Source organism: Crocuta crocuta, unplaced genomic scaffold, assembly GCF_008692635.1.
Source record: "Crocuta crocuta isolate KB4526 unplaced genomic scaffold, BGI_CrCroc_1.0 scaffold367, whole genome shotgun sequence".
NCBI classification, from domain to species: Eukaryota; Metazoa; Chordata; class Mammalia; order Carnivora; family Hyaenidae; genus Crocuta; species Crocuta crocuta.
The window spans coordinates 2,609,086-2,625,285 of record NW_027527936.1 but is presented as its reverse complement, the minus strand read 5'-3'; the positions used below and the strand labels follow the sequence as shown (position 1 = coordinate 2,625,285).

General features: G+C 38.3%; 1 protein-coding gene across 2 annotated transcripts in view; it reads right to left on the bottom strand.

The window, feature by feature from the left end:
- Positions 1 to 16,200, bottom strand: part of CCDC30 (coiled-coil domain containing 30) — a 122,646-nt gene that overhangs the window by 39,570 nt on the left and 66,876 nt on the right. For both annotated transcript variants that reach the window (XM_077752016.1, XM_077752015.1), the window contains exons 9-11: positions 12,430 to 12,609; positions 4,065 to 4,274; positions 982 to 1,136 (exon numbers count right to left, since the gene is read on the bottom strand). In XM_077752016.1, the coding sequence (XP_077608142.1) occupies positions 982 to 1,136; positions 4,065 to 4,274; positions 12,430 to 12,609 (545 nt within the window). The remainder of the gene's footprint in view (positions 1 to 981; positions 1,137 to 4,064; positions 4,275 to 12,429; positions 12,610 to 16,200) is intronic.

Below are 16,200 nucleotides of genomic sequence, written 5' to 3'. Positions count from 1 at the left end.
CCTCTGTCTTAGAAGCTTGTTCGCCCTGTTCATCATTTTTGTTGTAGCTTACTGTGTGTTTGCTCTTAGCGCTTTCTCTTGCTTTATTGTGGGCAGTGCTTAAAAGGTATACTTACTACCGTTTACTCAGGATCCAGCTGTATTACATCAGGAGGGTGGCCGGCCATCCTGCTGGCTGTAGCAGTGAGACAAGTGTTTTTCTACTGTACCTCCCTGAGTGAACTCATTATTCATTCACACATTCATTCATTTGCTTACTCACACATTATTCACTCACTAAGTATTTACTGAGTACTTTTTGAGTGCCAGGCCCGATGTTAGAGCTTTTAGCTAAAGCTGAAAATAAATTTCTGAGCTTCATAATATATGTGAATGTCTACATGTCTTTTCAGTGGCTAAAACTGTATTCTTCTTAAAATATATGTGATTCACTGTGAGTGTCAGAGAAATAAGCATCACTTACGAAGTTTAGGGCATCTAGGAAGATCATTTAAGTAAGAATTCTAATAGTAATCGTAATAAATTTAGAAAAAAAAATGAAAGCTGCTACCTGGAGACAGATTATTGATGATTAAGAGGTCTGTAAAGTGCTTGGAAGTTCTCTGAAGGAAATCAGCTGATAAATACAAAAATTAATTTCATTCAGTTTGCAGTTTATGCCAATCATGTTAGAGTTGGAAAAGCAAAGCCCAGAGTATCATATTTCATAGGAATCTAGTCATTCAAGAAAATTTACTTGTGCATCCTGTGTGTCTCAGAGTAACAAGAAATAACCCCTGCTCTTAAGAATCTGACACTCAATTGTGAAAGGCAAACAGGAAAAACAATTAGAATACAGTGTAACGAGTGCTATAGATAAGAAGTTGTGTGATAGAGTTCATGGTCAGTGGGAACACAGTGGAAATGACAGCGGTAAACTGACATTGCTGCTAAGCTCAATCAGGTTGGCCCATGGGAAACTGACATCTTTGTTGCTCTTACCTCTTCTGTTGTTCTTCCTGATATTGTTGCTTTGTTTTAGCTTCATTTTCTAGTGCTTCTTTTATCCTTTCCTCTAGTTGCTTCTTTCCCAAAATACAAGTGTCTGTGAGACAGACTTTATGAGCATGTTCTAATTTCTGCTGCAGATCCAAAATCTTGAAGGAAAAATTTCACAGATAAAACATGAAGAAAAGTGTGACCATTTTTCCAATCAGGGAAATGCCGTATGAGTAACTAGCATAGTGCTAACCAACAAATCTGATCTCAAGCAGAGAACATGGCTAGATTTATTTTAATTTTAAAATAAGTTACCTAAGTTTTATACTATATGATACACTCACATAGTTTAATGTATGTTTGTGTAAATGAAGCTGTGCAGTGAAAGCTCCTTCCTATCTCTATCCTGTCTTCCTGCCAGTTTCCTCCACTAAGTAGGCAATTCCTGGTATTAGTTTCTTGTCTCCCCTTCCAGGGATTTATTTGTGCCTATATAAATAAATATTATTATACAGTTCTCCTTCATACACATATTTTTCACACGAATGATGGCATACCATATATACTCAGGCAGCTTGCTTTTTTAAAATAACAATACACTTGCTGATTTTTCCATTATATATTTATGTAGAATTGCCCTCTCTTGGGGCACCTGGGGGGCTCAGTTGGTTGAGCGTCTGACTTCGGCTCAGGTCATGATCTTGCAGTTTGTGGGTTCGAGCCCTGCTTCGGGCTCTGTGCTGGCAGCTAGCCTGGAGCCTGCTTCAGATTCTGTGTCTCCCTCTCTCTCCGACCCTCCCCTGCTCATGCTGTCTCTCTCTCTCTCTCAGAAATAAATAAAACATTTAAAAAGTTTAAAAAAAAGAATTGCCCTCTCTTTATAGTTGCATACCGTTCTACCTTGAGGATATACTATACCTTATTTAAGTTGACCCCTACAGATGGACATTTAAATCGACTGCAGTCTTTCGCTATTGCCAGTAATTGCTCTAGAATACATTACGTATGGGTTTGCTGGGGCAAAGATTACTATTATTTGTTTAATAGATAATTGCAAGCCAGCTGCACACCTATTAGGCCAATTTACACTCCCAACAGCAATGTAGGAGGGTGTCTAGTTTTTCCACAGTATGACTAGATTAGGGATAAGATCTTAAAACAAAGCAGAAGTCTCTTACAAGTCAAGTTCCTATTAGCATATCACCTAGCACCAGTAATATACTCCTTAATGCATTGGTAGAACTAAAAAAATAAGATTTATGAATTTGAAAGAGAGATGTATAATTTTATTTTAGAATCTACATGTTAGATTAAAAATTTTTAAAAATTTATGAGATAAGTCTCCTTTTAATTTGTTTACATATTTTTATGAACTCTTATGTCACCCCAGGCTGTGACTGGCACATAGTAGATGCTCAAATAATATTGTTGAATGAATAGCTCTTAGCAGAATAGCTATTATGTCTTGAATGTATTACTGATCCAATAATGCATTCTTTGTGACGGTTTGGCACCACACTCCCCACAAACATTCATGAACACCAGTGCATGGCAGCCCCCCTTTTTAAGAGCAGGGCTTTGTGCATCAGCCCTAGGTCTTTGCAGAGCCCACAAACTATAGGAGAGATGAAGATGCAGAATGATTCAAGGGCAATGGCAGTGGGCGGCCAGTCGTCCATGGCCAGTTCAAGTTCCTTTGAGCTGCCCTATTTAGTTCTACTAAGGGAAAATGCTTCCTTGAAGATATTCACTGTATCACTCCATTGGCTTCTTTATCCAGGACATGTGCAAACTTTTGAACCTGTCACCCAGTTTAAGAAAAGAACATTTCCAATACTTTTCATGTCCACTCTGGGACCTTGTCAATTACCCCTTTTCCCTCCCCACTTGAGAAAACCAATTTATCTTGAATTTTGTGTTAATCATTTCCTTGCTTTTTCTTTAATATATAATCTATATAACATGGCTTTTACTGTACATCATTTTGACCTTTATAGCAATGAAATCATACTGTGTTATTGGTTTTTTAAAAAATGTTTATTTATTTATTTTGAGAGAGAGAGAGAGTAAGAGCAGAGGAGGGGCAGAGAGAGACTCTCAAGCAGGCTCCGTGCTCTCAGCACAGAGCCCAGATGTGGGACTCGTACTCACAAACTGTGAGATCACACCCGGAGCCGAAATCGAGAGTGGGATGCTTAACCAACTGAGCCACCCAGGCATCCCAGCCAACTTTTTAATGGAGTACTAACATAGGTAAAATCCTCTTATCTTAAAGCATACTGAATGAAGTTTTACTTATATACCCGCTTCCCACACTAAAATAAAGAATGCTCCCAGCACCAAGGAAGAGTCCCTCTCATCCTCTCCCGATTAATAACCCTCATAAAGACAACCACCATCCTCTGACCATAGCTTAGTTTTGTCTATTCTTGAACCTCCTGTAAATGAAATTACACAGTATGAACTCTTTTGTTCTGTTTTCTTTAGCTCAAAATTAGGTTTTTGAGAATAATTAAGATTGCTGTCATCGACTTTTTGATGTTTGTTTTATATTTACATGGTTTGATTAAATTATCTATTTAAGGATTTCGTTTTTATGGGAGATTTGACTCTCAAACCCACAATCAAAATGCACAACTATTACATACTACTGCCACCTGGTGTTGCCCAGTCTACAATGCAGGGGCGTTATTTCAAAAACGGTTCACTTCGCAACACAAATCCACCCCAAAATTACAAAATAAAAATCATACAGAGAGACAATACAAATGAGAGAATAAGTCTTTTAAAATGTTACATTATAAAACAAAAGTCATATGGTTTCAGTCAGTGACTTTAAGTTCATGCTATAGCTTTAATGAAACTTACCTTTTCAAGTTCATGTCATTTAAGAAACTTGAGATTTACCAGAACTGCAGGAGCAAATGAAGTCAAAAGAGAGGAAGGCATGGATGAGCAAAGAAAAACCCTAGAATTCTATGAAGTTTGCATCGTATCTGCTTTTTAAAACCCTTAGGGAAACAGGATTTCAGTAGTGGTATCTAGTATATGCTACTTATTAAGCATGCTTAATAAGGGATAATTACCTTTTCCTCTGCATCAGCAACTTTTGATTTCTCCTGAGCCAGATTTTCCTGCAGGTTGTTCTGTGATTTAATGCTCTGAGCCTGTGTAAGTACCTCCAGCTCCAGTTCCCTGATTTTCTGCTGACAGTGGTTCCATTCGGCCATGAGTGAAGAGTACATCTTTGTACTATCTAATAACTTATGCTGGGCCTGCTTTAGTTCAATTTTGATCTAGAGGTAGGGAATAAACAAGAGTGGCAGGAATAAGGGTGGATAGAACGTGAACGTGAGCCAGAATAAGCCCTTTTCCAAGCAGTGCAGTCCCCTATGAGCTGAAATAACGAATGTCACATGGCTGATTAGCTCCCTGGAGCTGTCGTGTGTCAGTAAGGTTTGCCAGATGCCAGACAGAAAGGAGAATTTTCCTAAAAGTTTTTACACATGCATGGTCTAAACATTTTCCATCCTTTTTTTCAATCTACTGCAAGCTGGCGTTCATTCCCACTCCTCCACAAAACTATTTATGCTGGGACACTATGCATCTCCCCACTGCCAAAATGAATCCAGTGGACAACTGACCTCTTAGGCAGTATTCACCCCCTCTGTCTCAGAAACTTATCGTGGAGTCTGTGATACCAAACTTTCTGACTTTCTCTCATCTCCTTGCAGTTCCTTCCTGGTCTCTTGAGTAGAGTAGACTATTCTAATGCTACCCAGCTTCTAAATATCACTGGACTCTCCTAGGCTTTGAGAGTTGATCATTCTCTCCCTAGGTTCACTGTCACGATTTGAAATGCCATCTTTATGCCCTGTAACTGCCAAAATAAAACTCCTTGATTCTGTCCATATCAAAAATCATTTCCTGATTTCAGTAAATGATGACGTCATCCAAGGTTTTGTTCAGGCCAGTAGTCTCAAAGTCATCCTGAGTCTTCCTTTCCCATCATAAGACCATTTGGCACCTGCTGTCACACTCTGTCCACAACATGTCTCGTATAGGCCCATCAGTGTCTACCACCCTCGTCTCCAAAATCATGGTCTCCAGCCTCGGTTGTTCAATAATGACATGGTCCTGCCACTTCCATTTTTACTCCCTTTAATCTGTTCTCTACACTGCATCCAAAGTGTTCTTTTAAAAACATAGATTGAGGGGCGCCTGAGTGGCTCAGTCGGTTAAGTGTCCGACTTTGGCTCAGGTCGTGATCTCATGGTTCATGGGTTTGAGCCCCGCGTCAGGCTCTGTGCTGACAGCTAGCTCAGAGCCTTGAGCCTGTCTTCAGATTCTGTACCTCCCTCTCTCTCTGACCCTCCCCTGCTCACGCTGTCATTGTCTCTCAGAAATAAACAAAAATTTAAAAAAAATAATAAATTAAAAAAAATAAAAACATAGGGGCGCCTGAGTGGCTCAGTCGGTTAAGCGTCCGACTTCGGCTCAGGTCATGATCTCACGGTTCGTGGGTTCGAGCCCCGCGTCGGGCTCTGTGCTGACAGCTAGCTCAGAGCCTGGAGCCTGCTTCACATTCTCTCCCTCTCTCTCTGACCCTCCCCTGCTCACACTGTCTCTCTCTCTCTCTCTCTCTCAGAAATAAATAAAACATTAAAAAAAAATAAAAAAATAAAAACATGGATTAAACTATTCACTCCACTGCTTAAATCTTTCAGGCTTCCTTGAAACCGTGGAAACAAATCCCAGCAGCTTACCTGGCCTTCTATGATCTGGTCTTTGCCAACCTCTTTTAAATCTCAGGTCATTTAGTATCACGAAGTAAAAAAGGTCATCTCCATTTTTAAAAATTGATGACTAACTTTAATAAAAATTTTGAAATTTTAAATGAAAAAAATTTCTATAAAAATAAAATATACCAAAGTTCATACAGGAAGAAATAAAAAATGTGACTTCATATAACTAGTAAAAAACTGAATTGGTAATTGAAAATTTTCTGAAAAGAAAACTCTAGAATCAGAAGGATTCAGAAATGAGTTCTTATAATTATGAAAGAAGAAATAGTTGTAATTTACTCTTTTTAAAAAAAGTGTCTTTATTTTTGAGAGAGAGAGAGTGTGTGCACAAGTTGGGGAGGAGCAGAGAGAGGGGGAGGAGCAGAGAGAGAGGGAGAAAGAGAATCCCAAGCAGGCTCTGCTCTGTCAGCACAGAGCTCAACATGGGGCTCGATCTGAGTCTCGAAATCAAGAGTCAGACTCAACCGATGAGCTGCCCAGGTGCTCCAAGTGCCCTAATTGTAATTTACTCTTACAAATTCTTTCAGAGAACGAAAAATGAAGGTATGTTACCCATCTTATGTTAAGGAGCTGGGGTAACCTTTATGCTAAAGTTCGATGTGGTTGTTTTAAGAAAGAAAAATGACAGGCCAGTCTCATTTATGAACTAACATGCAAAAATTCCAAAGAAATACTAGCAAGCAAATATCAGCAATGTAGAAAAAGGATAATAATTTGGGACAAAGATGGGTTTATCCCAGGAATGCAGAGTTGAGTTAGCATTAGAAAATCAGTCAATGTAATTCACCATATTAACAGAACATAAAAATCTTATCTTCTCAAAAAATTATGCAGAAAAGAATTTGATGAAATTCAACAATGTACTCATCAAAAAACATTGGATGAACCCTATAAAAGAATTTTCTTAATGTGATAAAAAAAATGTCTATTTAAAAACCCCTACAAGGCATACTAACTGATATTTTAGAACTTTTTCCTTGAGGCTGGGAATGAGAAAATGTCACCCACTCTCACCAGTTCTATTTGGCACTGTACTAGCCACTGCTTAGACAAGAAAAAAGAATCAAAGGTGTAACATATGGAAGGAAAGAAAGAAAATTATATTTATTCTTAGATGATATGATTGCTTGCATATAAAATACAAAATAATATAGGCATCAATAATAAGAAGCAATTTAAAAGAATGGCAAGACTTTTATTAGGAAAAATTCATGGCATTTTTATGTATTAGCGATAGATAGAAGATGAAATTTCTTAAAGTGACTATTTACAATAGTATGGACAATATCAGCATCTAGGAATGCATCTAACATAAAACATGCATACGATCTCCACAAAGAAAATTATGATATTGGGAAAAATGAAAGAAGACCTAAATATAATATACACATACTTTGTAGAGGATTCAATATTGTAAAGATTTAAACTCTGTCCATACTTATCTGTAGATTTAGTGTATAAATTCAGTGTATAAATCCCAAAAGGTTACGTGTTAGTATATATATATGTTGTGTGTGAGTGCGTGTGGATATGCACGTGTAACTTGACAAACGGATGATGAAATTTAAATTTCAAATGGGCAAGAATAGCCAAGGTATCCTAGAACAAGAACAACAAGATGAAAAGTCGTGGTCTATCAAACATCAAGATTTACATGATGCTAAAATAATTAAGATAGCATGCTATTGCACGAGAATAGACAAAACAGAGCAATGGAACAGAGGACAGAGCTCAGCCTGCACACTCAAGCTGCTCATCTTCATTTGTAAACAGGGGAATGCACACTAAAACTGCTAGGAGCTACTGCCGTACATGTATATGCGATTAGCAGAAATTTTAAAGTCTCACAATACCAAGAGTTGGTGAGGATGCAAAGCAACAGGAACCTTCCTACCTGCTGGTGGGAGTATAAACTGGTAGACAGGAGTTGACGTACACATACCTTACAACACAATAATTCTACTCCCACTCCTTTCCTAGAGAAATACATATTGCGGACACCGGCATACATGTATGCGAAGGTTCATAGCAGCAGTTTTTTTAAAAAAGTAGCGGCGTTACTCAGATCCTTTTGTCCATCTCACTGTTGAGGAAAGAGTCTTACATTCAATAAATGAATGTATCTGAAATAATGTGCTCTTATAGTCTCTGTTTTAAAGCAAAGATCCTTGGATAAAACCTACTCAAGCATCCAGAGTGCTAAGCTTATGATACCTCGTTGTGCATTAATTTCTGAAGACCAGCTATGCCATCTCCAAAAATGTTAAAAGCCATGTAAAAATGATCAAAATAATGTATTAAACAGAGTAGAAATGAATGTGTATAGAAATGAAGAAGTTACACCCTACAAGTAATATGTCTCGATATCATTGGTGGGTCAATGTAGATCAAGAGGAAAAACTAGTGTAATAAGTTAGAGTCTTTGGTATTACCAAAAAGAATTCTAGATCAAGCTTTAATAAGCCTCCCGTAAAAATCTTTCATCTCCCTCTTCTACTCTAAACCCACTCAACTTCTCTCTCTCCTTTTTTTTTTTTTTTTTTTTATTTTCTCATTTTATTTTGGAGGATTGGTATGGCTTTTGAAACTTCATTGACAGGAACAAATCTACTAAATCTTGATTTCTTCTCCTAGGGCACTCTAACCTATTAGATAGCCTGGAACTTTCATTTTTCAAGAACAATGTAGCCACGGATAGAGAAAGACATATGATTTCACTTAAATGGGGAATCTGAAACAGAAACCAAACCAAACAAAACAGAATGGGTTCATAAATACAAACAACAAACTCGTTATTACCAGGAGGGAGTAAGGTGGGGCAGATAGGCAAAAGAGGTGAAGGGGATTAAGAGGTTAAAAAAACAAACAACACAACCATGAAAAACTCAGTAAGACACAGACAGATCTAATGACTAGAAGAAGAAATCAGGGAAAAGAAGAAATCAAGTGTTAGAATATTTGGTGCACTGGATTAGTTCAGAGTTTTGAAACCTAAACTTCTTACTGTAAATAGAAAAGGTATAAGTCTTTTCATAATATATTGTCCACCTCTTCCACAGTCCAAGAAAGCTAAAGGCCTCTGGGACCTGTGATCATCAGACCTAGGGCTAACATGTGGCATTTTGGTCATGCTGGTATTGATTGAAAGAGACAACAGTGGAGCAAACACTATTATGGCCAATGATATGTGCATGTAGGAGGGCCTTTTTAACTATCGGTTGGGATGTTCAAGCACCAGTAAGAGGATCCAGTACAGCGTCTCAGTGCTGGTGATGGCAAAAACAACTTTCTGCCTGAAGCTCTGCAAGCCTATAGCATTCTTCTTAATAGCCCAGGCTAGAAACATATGTGATGTCCATAAACCATAGAAAGAATAGGTGATGGCAAGTTCTTATGGTGGAATACTATACTGCAAAGAAAATGGATGAGCAATAGCTATACACCACAACATGGATGAACGTTCCAAACCAAATAGGTCATAAAAATATAGAAGGTGCATATACTCATTTATTGTATTTGTAAAATATTCAAGGATAGGGAAAGCTATTTTGTTTGAGATTCACAGGTGGTGAAACTATAAAGTAAAGCAAGAGACTTATTAATCAAGATTAGTGGTTACTGCTATAATGGGAAGGGGATAGGATTATGATGGAAAAGAGGCAGGTGTGTGGGCAATGTGCTGTTTCTCATCCTGGGTGGTGGTTAGATGGGTACTCTAGAACAATTTGTTAAACTATACACTTATGTGCTTTCTGATGGTTTAAAAGTAATAAATTAATACTCTGGTTTCTTTCTTATTTGAGAGAGAGAGTATGTATATGTATATGCATGTAAGTGGAGAAGGGGCAGAGAGAGAGACAGAGAGAAATCTCTTAATCAGGCTCCATGCTCAGTGCCGAGCCCAACTTGGGGCTTGATCCCACAATCTGGGATCATGACATGAATCAAAATCAAGAGTTGGGCACTCAACCAACTAAGCCACCCAAGCACCCCATACTCTGGTTTCTTAACCAGTCTTATAAGTATGCCTAACATTAGCCAGAGCCCCAGAGTTTGATCATCTCTGAGTGGATTTTTTTTTAATGTTTATTTATTTTTGAGAGAGAGAGAGACAGAGCATGAGCAGGGGAGGGACAGAGAGAGAGGGAGACACAGAATCCGAAGTAAGTTCCAGGCTCTGAGCTGTCAGCACAGAGCATGACATGGGGCTCGAATTCATGAACTGTGAGATCATGACCTGAGCCAAAGTCAGAGGCTTAACCGACTGAGCCACCCAAGCACCTCTCTGAGTCGATTTTAAAAAGTGAGTTCTGAGTGTGTAAAGCTGAGGTTCCAAAATGATCCCAAATTGAGAAGAGGTGTAATATGGAAAGATAACTCTATATAGGGAAAAGATAAACATACCTGAATCTAAATTCTGACTCCATGATTTGTTAGCTTCGCAATATTGAACAGTTTCTCATTTATAAAATACTGACCCTTCAGGGCTATAGGTAGGTTTATAAGAGATAAAGCAGACAAACTGTCAATAAAAGGTAGTTGGCTCTTGTATATGACTTTGCTTAGGTGCCTGGCCTAAGGGACCACCCAAAACACTGATGTCTCATGACTGAAATGGCCGATATTTTACCCCACCATGAAGGGGATTTAAAACAGAACAAAATATATCTTCTCCTTTTACCAATTTATCATTTACCCATCCCTAAAGGATTAATTCATTAATTCAACAAAACTTTCTACGGTGTCAGCCACAGATAAGGCATCATAATCTGTGTTGTTCTGATCATTACATCTTGAGAGAGATGTAGTATTGCTTGAATATTTTCAGAGTTAGTTAAAATGATCTCAGAAATGTTTTTGAAAGGAAAAGTAAAAGGCTGACTTACAAGGAAACGTGATAAAGGTTTGGAATTTAATTTAAAACAACAAAGGCCTGTGAGCATATGATCAATATTCAAAAAATCTTGAGGAGTAAGGATAAAGAGGTTTATTCAAATAATCCTGAATCATTAGGACCACTCCCTAGAAGGTCTTCCCTTAAAGTTTGACATGAATGACTACTTGTTTTTGTCTATATCTCCTTTACTAGATCGTGAGTTCCTAAAATGTAGGGACCTGTCTTAATTCATTTATTAAAATTTTATCTTGTTTTTTAATTTTTATTGAGAGAGATCAAGAGACAGAGAGAGAGAGAGAGAGAGAGAGAGAGAACACGCCTGTGATCAGGGGAGAGGAGCAGAGGGAGAATCTTAAGCAGGCGCCACACTCAGTGTAGAGCCCGACACAGGGCTCGATACTACGACCCTGGGACCATCACCTGAGCTGAAATCAAGAATCGGATGCTCAACAGACTGAGCCACCCAGGTGTCCCTTAATTCATTTTTATGTCACTTTTTGAATAAAGTACCTTGTTCCCGCCTCACTGGATGTTATGAATTTACCTATAAAAGGTCAAGAGAGTAAATATTTTAGTCTTTGTGGGCCACATGGTCTCTGTCAGAACTACTCAAATCTGCTGTTGCAGTGCAAGAGCAGCCATCTATAATATGTAAACAAACAGGTATGGCTGTGTGCCAATAAAGCTTTATTTACAAAAACAAAAAGCAGGCACGATTTGACCCTGGATGGGTCCCTATTGACCAGGGGATAAGAATTATACTGGTTTTACCTACAACTAAACCCTTATTATCAACAAGATTGTGTGCCTACGATATGACTGATGCTTAGTACATATTTGTTGAATGCTGAATTTCAGAAATTAGATGGAGACTTACAGAAACTAGGTCCCTAATATATGTTTACAGAATTGAAACTCAATTAAAAGAAAGCACTACATTACATGATGGTCCAGTTTGAATATTTACATGGTTCACAAAATTAAAAGACTCCCTGGATGACAGTTCTCCATAGATTATTTTATTTATTTTATTTGTTTATTGTTTTAGAGTGAGAGGGTACAAGAGAGAGAGGGGCAGAGAGAGAGAGAGAGAGAGAAAGAGAGAGAGAATCCCATGAGGGGTAGAGGGAGAGAGAGAGGAAGTGGGGCTCACCCGAAATGGGGCTCATGCTCACCCAATGTAGGACTTGAACGCACAAACTGTGAGATCATGACTAAGCAGAAGTCAGATACTTAATGACTAAGCCATCCAGGCACTCCACCATAGACTATTTTAAAACAAGCATGTTGGGGGACGTCCTCCTAACTTTTTGATGGTCTTGAGTCAGGAAGAACAAGTTTGCTCTCCTGTGAAGCGCACCTTGATGCAGTTGATATTTGATTCCACCAATGGATACATCTCTTAGGGAATAGGTAAGACTGCAGCTAGAACTAGGTCAGGACCACCAGTGTTTGGGATCAGGTCATTCAAATTGAGTGTTAAAAGTTGAAGCTAACGATTTCACAAGATTGTTTAGTGTTTCACATTGACAGGTTGACAGTATACACACAGCTTCCAAGCAGAGAAACAACTGAGCTGTGTACCTACTTGGTCAGGCAAAGTCAGAGTGAATTATCAGAGAGCTCACGTTGTCCACTATCTGTGGATCCTATCATGAGTTATGCCGTTGAGGAGTTCTAATTTATTTATCCGCAGAGCCAATTGAGCAGTTGAGACCCTCCAATCAAGGATATGCCCACTAGAGTTACCTTAATGCTTTCTTCCTCAAGTAAGCTATTATGTTGCTTCAAGTCCAAGTTCTTTCCTCGCTCATACCGGAGTTCTTTCTCAGCTGAGTTGCACAGAATCTGGATCCGGTGCAAATTCTGGCGAAGCTGTTGTACGTCCTCTTGCTGCTGGTATTTCTGTTTTTCTCTGGATGATGGATACTAAAACAAACATTTTAAAAGAGAAACATGGACAATTTAAAGGAATATTGGTGAAATGTGGGTTCCAGCTGTCAGAAGCAGAAATGTCAGCACCTGATTATTCACAGGTAAATATTTTTGGAGTTGGCTTACCTACAGCAAATTACTCTTTTTATATTTATGTCTAGTTGGTACATGTTCATGTGATCTAACTCTTGTTATTTTTGAGTGAAAATATCAAAGAAATTATTTAGGCAAAGCAGTGAGGCAAAGACAACTAACTTTCTTATTTTTCACATCAGTGAAGGGAAACAGAAGCATGGACCATTTTAGGGTAAAATATTTCAATGGAAGTTTCAAAGAGACTATATGTGAAGAAGGAAAGCATGAACATGTATGCAGTGTTTGTGCGTGTGTGGGGTATCTGTTGGCAAAAAGAAATAGAACAGTTAGCAGAAGATCTTAAATTGTCAGCCTTCCTCATCACTTTCCTGTTACTACCAGATGATTCTTCTTCAGTTACTATTTGACAACCACACAACACCCTCCTGTCAGGTCTCCAGAGCAATAAAACCACCTTGACCAAAGGAGAAGTCACTTGGATTTTCTAGAAGGTAGGCTCACATCGGTGTGCAGTGGAGATAAAGAATTCAACTGTACCCAGTTCAACAGATAATATATATTTAGAGTTTCCTGAGTCCTGGTCCAGTGTACTTCCTGTCCATGACTTCCCAGAAAGCCCATGTCTCTTGCTTACAACAGAACTGCAACGCAAAATTGTCCAAGTCTTCTAAGCTCTTCTTTTCCTATCTTGGTGTAGTCAAAAAGGCAGTCTAAATTAAATTTGCTTGTCCCAGAGTTTCATGTGTCTAAGATCCCCAGGAAAAAAAAATCTTTAATGAAATTATAATGTAGTTGTTAAGAACCCTAGCTTTGGAATTAGATACATCTGGGTTTCAGTCCTGAATCTGTCTTAGAGAAGTTACTCAGTCTTTCTGCTTTTCATTTGCCTCATCTTACAATGGGGGTAATAATGATAACTGCTGGATGGAGTAAAGGATAAGTAAGATAATGCATGCAAGAACTCAGCATGTGTCAGTGACACTACCTAATTTTATTTTAACTGACTTCTGTTCCAACTGAAACAAGAGTTCTGAAGCCTGGAAAGCCTTGATCACCAGTCCAGCTTCTTAATTAACTATTTGACAACACCAGCTTCTATTATTATTAAAAAAATTTTTTAAAATGTTTGTTATTTATTTTTGAGAGTCAGAGAGAGACAGCGTGAGCAGGGGAGGGTCAGAAAGAGAGGGAGATACAGAATCCAAAGACAGGCTCCAGGCTCTAAGCTAGCTGTCAGCACAGAGCCCAATGCGGGGCTCAAACCCATGAACTGTGAGATCATGACCTGAACCAAAGTTGGATGCTTAACCGACTGAGCCACCCAGGTGCCCCAACACCTGCTTTTAATAATCAGTTAGTAGTCAGCAGCCCATATGGGCACTGCCCATAGATATACAAGAGAAGCACCCCCTTTATGCCAACATATGGAAGTTGTTTGCCTATTTCAAAGATGAGAATAGCCAGAAGATAGTTTTCCTTGCCTATATTTTCTAGTCAAGTCACTGGCCAGAGTAGAAATGCAAACTATTTTTCATGAAAGAAACTACCTGTCAACCAGTCAAGTGGCCTCTATTTTATTNTGGCGTGAGGTGGTATCTCAGTGTGGTTTTGATTTGTATTTCCCTGATGAGGAGGGATGCTGAGCATAAGTGGCCTCTATTTTAAAGGGTCTCTATTTTTTCCTCACATGTAAATTGCTTCCTGGTAGAAATTTATTAGGGAGACAGTTAGACTCACTCAGCCTACTAGGGACCATGTAGGGGTGCAAAGTAAAGTACATAAGCATCCTTTCTTGATCAATCAACGGATTTATTAAGTCAATTATCCTCTCCGAGTCTCAGCTGACTCATCTGCAAATTAAAGGCATGAGCCCAGATGATGGGTAATGTCTCTTCCATCTTAAGGAATTCATAATTACTTAAGAATTAAAAGAAATAAAAATGGAGCCAGCATTAATTATCTTAATTTTATAGGCTTAAAGTCTAGCTTTTAATATTTTAAAATATTGTCTTCACAAAAGAAAAATTTAATAAGAACCAAATCCATATACTGGTTCCAGTGACAAGATCATTCCTTTTGTGGAAACAATTAAAGCCTATGAACCTTAAATATTCTTATCCAGGGTGGATGGAACAGGCTGTCCAACCTGTGAATGTGTTAATCAACAAAGTCCACTTGTTCTGACTCTCTACTTGGCAAACATCCTTCAGATTTTGATTTTTCTTTGCTCTCTACAGGTAAACATGCTGTTCATTTAAACATGTTCAAGTGATAATTATGATTAATCATTACGGAATAATCACTAACAGGCATTCTGATTTTTACCCAATAGTCTTGAAAATTTGGTTTGAGTTTATCCTTAAGATACAGATCCATTCTAGGGGGACTAATACATCGAGTTTTGGAGCCTACAAGCCTAAGGGCCAAACCCTGAATAAATTCACCAAGATAATCTATAGGAGACATCCTGAGAGGCCTTTTGGGAGACAGCTTGTCAGCCTTCCTTAGGAAATTAGCTCTATGTGAGAACTGTATGCTTTCTTTGAATTTCTCAGCAGGGGAAACAAATCAAATAGCAGCTAAAAGGTCAAGGTCTAGAGTAGACAGACCCAGGTTCCACCACAATGTGTTATTCTGGGAAAATTATTTAACCTCTCTAAAACCTCAGTTTCCTCATCTATAAAGTGGCAACAATAATATCCTGTCTTCTTGTGTTGCTTAATATACACAAGGTATTTAGTATAGTGCCTGGAACATAAGTAAATATTCAATAATGCTATGTAAAACTATGAAACTAGATTTTAACCCTATAATATTGAGATAATGGTGATTCCAGTGTATTTCACAAATACTGGGAAATTAATCATCTAGAATTCAGTTATTATAACTGTACCTGGAACACCGTTGAATAGCAGAAATCAAGCCACCAAAGGCAATCAACAGCCACAAATGATGTCACATATACATATGAACAATAGAGCTCATATACTTTCTCATAAAAGAGGCTCTCACCATTCTCTTTCTATGTATTTATTATCAATAAGCATTCTTTAAAGTCTAATATCTAGTCTCAAGCTGTAGTCACTTAAACAATGTTTTAAACATTTATTTCTTTTCTTGAGAGACAATAGGAGCAGGGAAAGTATATATAGAGAGGGAGACACAGAATCCAAAGCAGGCTCCAGGCTCTCAGCTGTCAGCACAGAGGCCGACGCAGGGCTCGAACTAACCAACAGTGAGATCATGACCTGAGCCAAAGTCAGATGCTTAACTGACTGAGCCACCCAGGTGCCCTGAGCTATAGTTGCTTAAATGTGTATGTTATGTATGTATATTCGTATGTTATGAGATTGATTGGATAATCAGGTAGGCATTAGACACCATAATCTGACAACGGGGGTGAAGACCAAAAACCTCACATACACGAGAACTAAAAAGTAGAACAATTTATAGCCACCAGTAGATCCAAGCACCCTTTACACAGAAAAA